The following is a 10,339-nucleotide window of genomic DNA, read 5'->3' as shown; positions in this document are numbered from 1 at the left end:
GGATTCAACTACAGGGCCAGAAAAGAGTCTAGTGGTTCTGCAGCTGTAGTAAGCTACACACTTAGTATACTTGCAAAATACAAACTGACTTATTTCAGCGTCCACCATAAACAAAGTAATATATCAAGGCACATCCTGTTGAGATGGGTTGATACCTGTATCAAGCTAAACTGTCTTTTGTGTTCTTTTTATTGAAGAAGCATGTTTTTTATTCAAGACCTACACTAAGTCTTTCCATCCTCTACTCATCTGCATCCCAGAGCAAACCTTCCACAGGCTGGTAACCTGCAGAAACACCACATTCGTCACACACCTGGCACCAAGTAACCCAAAACCTAATATCACCTACTCCAGAATGAAATCCTACCAGCCCAAGGGAAGGAAGGAAGGACTGTGGCAGCCCTGTTTTGCACTCGTGTAGTCTGTGCGGGCAGTGGTGCACCAGCATGTGGTAGAACAAAGGGTATCTCCAAAACAGAGAGAAATAAACTAGGTAAATGGGAATTTAACGTTTCACGACAGAGTTCCCTCGGCAGGGAAAGCTGAGCTGTTTCTGTGAGGACTCTTTACGCTCCTGGCAGAGTCCCTCCAAGAGGGAAACTCCGAGAGATGCTCAGTGTCTCGGCTGGATTCCAGTGTTTACCCGGGCAGGCACCGCTCGTGTTGCTGAGCCCTCTGCGCTGCAGAAAGCCCGCATCCCACAGGGAAACGGCGCCGCTCCGTGCCTTCGGCAGTGGGAAGGAAAACAAGAAGGGAAAAAAAGGAGAAAGACAAATTGTTCCTGTGCCTAACTCCTGCCTTCCCGCTCCGCAGCAGCCCTGCCAGGCCCCCACTGCGGGCACCGCCCGCCTCCCTCCTTCCCGTAAGGCGAGCGGGGCGCCGCGCCAGACAGCCTGGCCCGCCGGGGGGGCAGGGGGAGCCGAGCACTTCCTGCTCATCGTTACACAGCACTTTTCCAGCCTCCACGGGCTCTCCTCTCTGCTGCCGCTGCCGCTGCTGCCTCTCCCAGGCAGCCAGCAGAGATGCACTCCCCACTCCCTGCCGGCGTTCCGCCGGGCGGGAAGGCGGGCGGGGTTGGGCCCGTGCCCTCCGCCGGCTCCCCCCCACCCTGGGGCCCGTCCCGCTCCCCCATCCCGGGGATCCCTCGGCGCCATGGGGCGGGGAGGGGGGAGCGGGGAGGGGGGAGCGGAGAGGGGGGAGCGGAGAGGGGGGAGCGGAGAGGGAGGCGAGGGCCGGCGCGGCGCATGCGCGGCGCGACACCGGGCATATAAGGGGCAGCCGGGGCGGCGCGGGAGCAGAGCTGTGGCGGCCCGAGCGCGGCGGGAGCACACGGAGAGTGGGCACGGAGCCTTGGCCTCTTGCCTTTAAGCCACCGACCCTCCTTCCGCAGCCGTCACCATGGTGAAGAGCGTGGGCAGCCTGGTGAGTCCGATGGGCGAGGCGGCCACGTCCTTTCGCCGTTAGAGAGGAGCGTGGTGGGGCGAGCATCACCTTCCCGGCGGGAGGGTGAGCGGGGCGGGAGCGCTGCCGGGGGCAGCTCGCCGAGCGGCGGACCCCGTCCTCCTGCCCTGGGCTCCCGAGAGGCCTTGGCCTGCGGGAGATGGCAGTGAAAGCGCGTGTGCCGCCCGGGCAGGCGGAGCCCACTCGCCCCTGCGGCGGGAAAGCGGGGAAATCGCGGCGGGGGGCTCGGTCAGACCACAGGGAGGGGTCAAATAACTGCGCGACCCGAGGCTTCAGGGAATCGGAAAGAGGAGGGAGATGATGTAATTCCACACTACGACAGGTTTGTTGCTCATCGTCCTTTAAAATCTTAACGAGTACAACAGCAACAGAAGGAGAGGACGTAGTCTTAAGCTGTACCGAGGGAGGTTTAGGTTGGACATTAAGAGGAATTTCTTCACAGAAAGGGTGATCAGACACTGGAGTAGGCTGCCCAGGGAGGTGGTGGAGTCACCATCGCTTGGAGGTGTTTAAGGAAAGTGGACGTTGCCCTTAGTGCCGTGGTCTAGTTAACAAGGTGGTGTTGGGTCGTAGTTTGAACTCGATAATCTCAGAGATCTTTTCCAACCTAATTGTTTCTGTGATACAGTACCCTAATTCAGAAGTCCCGGTTTGCCTTATGTACTGCTGGTGTGTGGGGGACCAGACGACCTTCTAGTAGAGATTGGCCTAAGTTCTAGTGTGTTTCCGGGTAGGAGTTCAAGGAAAACACGAATCCAGTTTTCTTGACTTGAAAGGACCTGCTAGAGCCCATTCCCGTACTCAAAAAACAGGAGTTGCTGCTATGAGAAGTATTTCCCTTACTATGGTGCTGTCTGACGTTTTCAGTATGCTAATGCAGCACGTCACTGTTTAAATGGTTCTGTGAATACAAATACGTCTGTGGCTCTGAGATACAGAATAGTAATAAAGCCTAAACCAACACATGGAGAATACTGTGCTGGTGATGAAATAGCATGTGGTCTTGTGCACAGCAGCTGATGTGGTTGATGGACAACAATAGAGTATTTGTTAGTTCTAACTTATGAACCCAAGTCTCAAAAAATATTCTTCATGAAAACTTAGCGAACTCTTCATTTCAGGAAAAGTCCTATTGGACTAGTCTTGCATTTTGAACTTGAACTTTGGTTGACGTGTCAGTTTAATCTCATTTTGAGGTGTCTGTAAGTGATGCTGTTTGGCATCCAAGTTAGTCTTCTAGGCTGTGCTCTTCTACAGTCAGTTCCCTTCATAAATGAAAATCATGTCAAACCTCCCCCATTGGACTCTGAAGGTGTTAACATCTTACACATGAATATACAAACTAGGACTTTTGACCCCAGCTCAAAAACCTGTGCACAAAGGAAGCTCCTTAAGATAAAAGACATGCCTCATAATTCAGGTCCTGGAGATGGAATGGTATGTGAACTCAACCTGAAATTGTTGTTCTGGCTCACACCTTTCCCCCCTTTCCCTTTCTCTGTTTATGGAGGTACAGGAGGGGCAAACTTTGAGTAAGGTTGGAGGTTTTTGTTATAGGCAGGAACAGCTTAAAAATGGCAAGTCAATAAACTTGGCTTTGGAGGAAGAACCTGCTCTAAATTAACTAGGCTTCTACTGTCCTCTTAGCTATGATCATTGATTAATAGTCTGCTGTAGTTTAAAGCACAGTTTTGTTGGTCATCCATGGAGAGTGCAGACTCAACAGTCATGCTGACAACAAGGTTTTGACATCAGCAACACACAGAGTATTCAAGTACAGTGCAGCTGGGATTTCTGGATTAATTCTGGCTTTCAGTAAAGCAGATTTGTATTCTTCTCTGATACAAAGGGGAAAACCCGTTCTTCTACTGTCTGCAAGAGCTTCTGTGAGTGATGTCTGTAAAGCAGTGTGGACGTGACAGCTAGCTAGATGTGGCCCCTTTCCCTACACACTTTTTCAGAAACTGACTAGCTTCTACAGAATGGCTACTTTCAGGGTGGTCCCTCTGGAGTACCTGCTAGTGCACAAGAGCCGCACTTAGGTTGGTTTGTTTGTATCATTGAGATGTGTGAGTACTCTAACTTGTAAGGGGGTTTGCCTATGGGACATAATGCCTCTTACAGCAGAAGCTAACAGGGTGTATAAACTTAAAAAGCTGATGCTGCCAAAGCTTTCCTCTTTGTACTAGATGCCTCTCTTGTTATCTAAATTAAAGAAAATACTGAAAACTTGTGGCTTCAGCTACAGGTGATAGTTCTAGACGTCATATCTGCTAGGGTGTTCAGGCAGTTGAACCTTCAGTCTGTTTATGCTAGCTTCTGTATTTACAAAAAAACCCCGCTGAATTATATAGTAACCAGTCAGCTGTTGACTAGGTTAATCCAAGTTCAAGGCTGACTTGATATGAGTTAAAAAGAATGTTTATAACTAAGTTTTAATCAAATCTGCCGGATAGCGTGGACCTATTTTACCTATTGCTGAGAGCAGGAGACTCCTTTCAGCACCATCTGTGGCCACTAGCCTCCATTTGGAGGCATTACCTGGTGCTGGGAATCTCTGATGTACTAGAGGCTTTCATTATTAGAGCTTTTTCTCTTGCTTGGTCCTTGGCAACAGATGCCTGCTACCAGCATGTTTGCTGAATGCAGCATGTGCTTTTCTGCTGGAGGACAATACAAGCCAAATGAGGTCTTGTCTATGCACAGGGAGGTTGTAGGAAGAAAAATAAAGGCAAAACTGACCAGCTGGCTAGCTGAGGTTTCCCCCAGTAAGGGGGAGAAATTCCTGGTTAACAAAGCTGTAAGATCCTCTAATGGTGTGACAAAATGGTCTCATGGTGGGAGGTTCCTCTTCTGGTAACAGATTATTTATTTTTCCATGTGAAAACTTGTAACTTCACAGTTAACACAAAAGACAACTATAGAAGTCAGTTGGCCGGGTCAAACAGCTTCTTTGCCCCTCTACTGTGTTCTTTTCTCCAGGGAAATTAAGTTCTCTGGCAAAATCTCCAGAACTTCTCACTAGTTTTAACTTGAAAGGGTAACGCCTTTGGACCCAGTATCTCTTTTCACTCCCACAGCAATTTTAGCTGATACTAGGATGACTTGCAGAGTGACATCTGATTTGTAATCAGTACCAGGTCACCAGTGGTGAATGGTGTGTGACTGACTGTAGTTATCATGCCCTCCCACTTTTCCTGTGTTCTGTGCAGTGGCAAACCTGAGGTATGTGGGCATATGAAGAACACATCCCAGGGCTGGGCTTCCTTTATCAGAATACAGTAATTATGTAGCTGATTAGAAGACTTAAGGGTTAAAAGAGGATGGTCTAACTGGCAGGTGCAGGAAGTGGAATCAGTAAAGAGCTGGTGATGTTACAGTGCAGAGGTGTGCGAAGCTATACCAAAAATCAGTGGTAGGATTTCAAGGCCAAAAGAGTGAGGTTTGATGGAGGGCCTTATGGTGTAAGTAGCTGCAGGGAACAGCTACCATGGATTGCTGTATACAGGGACATTAAACACTGTTGGTGGGAATGGGATGCTTTCGGAGTTGGGGTACAGGAATGCATACAGTGTCAGTACAGGAGTGGGGTGATGTAGGGAGGCAGGAAAACTTAACTGTTTCCATTTCTTTCAGAATAAGAGTAGGTGGTGTGCAGTGTTACTGCTGATCTTGTAGCAGAGTAGACTGTGACTGTCCAAGATGCAAGGATGGAAGAACAAACATCAGTGGAGCCTGTGCCTCTGAAGAGAACTACATGGGGAGGGGAAAAGTCTGTTAACAGGGAGACATAATAATTCTGTGTGAAGTTACAGGAAGTTGTGAAGATTTTCACATAGGATTGATTATATGTAAGAATGCTCATGCAGGACCTCTACTTGCTTGTTAAATATACTCATGTCCAGTCTGACCGCGTGCACTCTTGACTCCTCACCTGCATGGTATTCTTTAATGGGAGGAATAGCCTACTAGAATCAAGTGTTGACTTATTGTGACTGATTGCAGAAGCTGATCTTAATTAATTAGCTCCTGCACTGCAAAACAAACTACTGTGTGTATCTGGGAGTAACCACATTGTTTTCAGTTAGCTGTTGCTGATAGAACTCCAGCGCCTTGGTCTGTTAAGCTGGGGGAGTACAGCAGCTGTCTTGTGTGTGCATAATCTGAAGTGAAGTTTATATTAACAGCTCTCCTGAAGCTTGACTGCCATGAGAACAAAGCTGAAAATTGTTGTGATGGCTTGTGATTTCTTTGAAAAAGACACTGTCAGGAAGTAGTTGATCAGCACTTTCTGCTTCTGCGTGAGATACTTGTTTGCCTCTTGATAGCATGCGAGTATTTATGGCTTTCATTTCTATTAAAAACATCCACTTTTTGACCAGAAAACATGAGTAATGGCATGTAATGATGCTGAATTCCAAGGAACATTGTCCAGAAATGATTGGTGTGACTAAGTGCAACACACAGACTTGAAGACTCTGAATTAAGTATTGGGTGTTTACTTCTGTAGACTGTATGTGTAGCATTGCTTTGACCAGTGATGTTACATGTGGGTTCACTTGGCAAAATAAATAAAATAAATGTCCTGTGAGATTGCTTTGGAAAACATGCTGTAGAGTAAACCACTCAACATCATTTTAGTGTTAGCCATTGATTGGAAAAAACATCAAACTGGAGGAGTGTACAAAAGTTTGTGTCTGTGTCCTTTTCAAATTCTGCAGGGGAAAGTCTGTCTCAGAAGAAAATGGAAGTCTTCCTTCCAAGACAGAAATGAGAAAATGGATTATTAAAAACTGTAAGGATCACATTTTGGGGATAACACAGAGCTATCAGAGCTAAGCATTGTAACTAGAGAATTTCTAGCTTATGTTTCCACAATTCAGTGAGTTAGACTGAGCATTGTGGTAGTTTTCTAATTTAAGGCTCATAAGATACTGACTGATGCTGGCACTGATGAAAGCAATTAATACTGAAGCCCTTACATTATGGTACAAATAACCCAGTTAAGTGTTTAAAGAGCTACCATAATGTGTTAGGGCTGAGAGCTAGCAAGCATTGGGATTACTCTACATCCTTTAGGAAAGGAAGGGAGAAATTATGTGTGGGTTTTTTTGTTTGTTTGTAGACTGAATTTGAGGCGGAACTGAAATCTGCTGGCGAGAAGCTTATTGTAGTCGATTTCTCTGCTACATGGTGTGGACCATGCAAAATGATCAAGCCTTTTTTCCATGTGAGTAGTTCTTCTTTTTTTATTTCTGCATTAAATTGTATATAAATGTTTTTGTGTTGCTTGACAATAACACGGAGGAAAGTACCTTTTGCCACGTGTGATTGCCAGCATTTTCTGGAAAAAGGGAGAAGTTGCAGAAGTATCTACTATTAAAACTATCAGCTTAAGTAGACTGACCTTCTTCAGTATAGCTGGGAGCTCAAGTGTGGTTTAGCTGTCCTAAAGCTTACATGAATTTTGGATCCACAGGGACCTGCCAGTTGCATTGTCTCAAGATTGAGATACAGAGAGGAAACAATGCTTATCCTTCTGTACACAGTTATGAAATTACTCCAGCTGTGTTTAGGTGGCAGTATCATCTCCTGGTAAAGTGTAAGATAAGCTGTATCATCTTTTGGTGATCAGCTGAAGGCTGCAAGAGCAGGCTTTTCACCTGTATCTTGGGATATTTGAGTCTTGGTGGGGAGTACGTTTGAAGAAATCTCAACAGGCTACTCCAGAAAGAATCTGGAGCAGAAAAGAAATTTTTGCTCTGGTCACTAAAACAGCTGCTTTATGGTAACAAGGCATATTTCAATGGGGGGTTAAGCAACACCAGCCTTACAATATATATGAATGTGTCTTTTAAATGAAAGCTTTCCTGGAACAGTGTAACTGTATAGTTTTTTATTTATTTCATTTTAGAGCTTGGGTGAGAAGTATGGGGATGTGGTGTTCATAGAAATTGATGTGGATGATGCCCAGGTAAGTTCTGGGGTGGTGCTGAGGGAGGACAGCTAAGGAGTTCCACAGAAGTGACAAAGGAGAACTCTTTTTATGATATCCTCACACATACTGAAACAAAACAAGAGATTACTTAAACTTAAAAATGAGACATAGGGCTCTGGCTGGAAAGAATTATCTTTTTTTTTTTTTTTTTTTAGAGAACACCTGAACAGAGCAAACTGCCTTGGTTATCAGCACACTTGAAGTCCTATGGCATGTGTTAGATAACTTGGGAACACTGACCTTTTGCTTTGGGAGGGAGTGTTAGTCTAAGGCCTTAAGCTGCTTTGATGCACTCTTCGTTAAACCTACTGGTTCAGAACTGTCTGATGGTCTGTCTTGTCTTTCCGCTGGTCTTGGCACTGTTTCCTCTTTCATTAAAAATGAAATTAAATCTTGAATTAAGTGCAATAAAATGTCTGCTGTATTGCAGTTCCAGCAGTATCAAATACGGACTTGAAAAATGTCAGGTTAAAGCACAAGAGTTGCCATAGGGCTTTTGAGCCTTCCAGACAGTCACATCTGTTTTTGATGCAGAGGGCTGTTTTTCTCCAGAGTATAAGTATAGCCAATGTGGTTTTGGTATTGCATGAATTAAATGTCAAAGAGGGGATCTTTCAGGTTTACCTCAAGGAGATGTTAGCACTGCACTAGTTTTGCTAGTGAGGGACTAATAGAAGTGCTTTTGTTTTATCTTGAGCAGTAATAGCTTTGCCCTATCACCTAAACAGAAGTAAGGTAGTGGAATTTTTTAATTTAACATCCTTGAGAATATTGGTTTTTTTGTCTCTTCCAGGATGTTGCTTCACACTGCGATGTGAAGTGCATGCCAACGTTCCAGTTCTACAAGAACGGAAAGAAGGTAGGTTCTTCTCTTTTGGAAATGCAGCAGGCAAGCTAAGCACCTGAAAGAAGATTGGGAATAGTCTACTGTCCCTTGATAATGTCTCTGGGGCACCACTAGCATTAAGACACTCCCGAAAGCAAGCAAGTTCATCTTAGGACCACATCAGATGTAACATGGGCCAGTAGCAGACTGGTGATCCACACCGTATTGTTTACAGGTAGTGAACTGAACTAGTGTTACAGGTCAAACTTACAAGCAGAGCTTCATTAGAGATAGTAGAGTGAGTGACATGTCTGGATTAAGCCTGCTGGTCTGTCTGCCTAGCACCCTGCTTTTTACTTCATAAGTATTTGTTCTCCAATGTAGCTCCTATTCAAGCAGAGACATAACTACAGGTGCCTATGGAATCCCACCCAAACCAAAGTCTCTAACCTGGTTGAGCTTATATACAGCAAACAACTGTTTAGATTATATCACATGGGATCTATGTAACTTGTGAAGTGAAGGTCCTGTCCCTGTCAGGGGACTGAGGAGATGTCTTGTGCCTACTCTGCCAAGAGGTGCAGGGTAGTTTGAATAGCTCTCAGCCTGAACTCAAGAATTGTTTAGCTAAATGTGTTTTATTGGGCTTTTAGTTTGCCAAGTAAGAGAGGCTCTTCCAAAGTAAAACAGTTCTTGGGTGTAAGTTCTGTGGCTGAAGACAATGGAATTGCACCTTGGGAAGTGAATGTCAGATGTTGGGTAACTTTCAGTTTAATATGGAGCCAAGTCGTGACTAATTATGAGCCTTTGACAGTTCTCTTAGGGTGAACTTCCACAACTTCCTGATGTAGTTGGAAGAATTGAGATTAGTGTGATGACAGTCTGTGTGTGGCTTTTTTTTATTAAGCGAGCAGTTTCATGGCCTGTAGTGTAGTTCTGCTCTGTACCTTGAGCCCGTCTTGCTGCAGGAACACAGCTGCTGCTTTTGAGATGTGAGTGTTGCCTTTCTCTTTTTGCCATGGAAGTTGCAAGAAGGATAACTGTCACAGGAGAAACCAGGCTCAGGGATAGATCATTTGGAACAGTACTTCCAGAATTTGATTGGTGGGGTCCTGAGCAGCACAAGGTAATTTTGATAACTGTGATAAGTAGTGACCTTCAGAGTCTCCTCCAGACTCTATTTGAGTCTTAGACAACATTGATTTAGATCAGTGGTAGTCTGGAAGTGATTGTTGATAGGCTTTTGTTCCAACTTTTGCATGAGTTGAATGGGAAATAAATAGATGAACATCTGCAAAATACTCTGTTTCAAGGTGGGAAAAAATTTTAGTCGTAGCAAAGTTGAATAGATGTGTATGTGACTGGATGCTATGCAACTAAAGTTATGAAGCATTGAATGCAACAGTTCTAAAAATCAGTCTCTCTTTGCAGGTGCAGGAGTTCTCTGGGGCCAATAAAGAGAAGCTGGAAGAGACCATTAAAAGTCTAGTCTGATCTCCAGCCATGGAGACAGTGAAGCATGACTGCTTCGGCTAAATTTTTTCTACTTTAAAAAAAAAAAATTAAACAAGCTAGCTAGGTTAAGTGGTGGACTTTCTCCTCTTGATCTATATAAATGAGTACAATAAAGTGTAAATTCTTCACTTTTGGATATTGCTGTGTGTTTCAATTAAAATGTGGGGGATTTCATAGTATAAATAAGGTGCCACTTTTGCTGTGTTAAAGGAGTACTCTGTGGATACAAAGACTTTTGTCAAAGGCAACCTGGTCTATTGCTGGGGGTGGAAAATTGTCTTGCATGAGATAGCAATGACAGTTGCTTTAGGAGAAGTCTCCTGCCTCCTTACTCAGATGGTAGTCACCAGGCTATATAATCTGGTTTACAAATAGAGAAATAGGAGTCAGAGAAAAAAGGGTGGTCACTGGGTGGAATAGGTTTTCTTTTGTTACCTCTTTTTAGTTAAAAGACTCTTAAAATTTTTCAAGCTTATTTCAGACTTCAAAGCTAAAACTTGTCTTTCCAGAGCATAATACCAATCTTACCCTGGAAGTGC

General features: G+C 44.7%; 1 protein-coding gene across 1 annotated transcript; it reads left to right on the top strand.

Annotated features, from left to right (window-relative positions):
- Positions 1 to 1,232: 1,232 nt before the first annotated feature.
- Positions 1,233 to 9,936, top strand: TXN (thioredoxin). Its single transcript, XM_032676246.1, has 5 exons — positions 1,233 to 1,422; positions 6,587 to 6,691; positions 7,376 to 7,435; positions 8,253 to 8,318; positions 9,717 to 9,936. The coding sequence occupies exons 1-5, from the start codon at positions 1,399 to 1,401 to the stop codon at positions 9,777 to 9,779; spliced, it is 318 nt and encodes a 105-aa protein (XP_032532137.1). The 5' UTR covers positions 1,233 to 1,398; the 3' UTR covers positions 9,780 to 9,936.
- The last annotated feature ends 403 nt before the right edge of the window (positions 9,937 to 10,339 follow it).

The sequence above is a fragment of the Chiroxiphia lanceolata genome, chromosome Z (assembly GCF_009829145.1).
Source record: "Chiroxiphia lanceolata isolate bChiLan1 chromosome Z, bChiLan1.pri, whole genome shotgun sequence".
Classification (NCBI taxonomy): Eukaryota; Metazoa; Chordata; class Aves; order Passeriformes; family Pipridae; genus Chiroxiphia; species Chiroxiphia lanceolata.
This window is presented reverse-complemented; position numbering and strand designations above follow the sequence as displayed.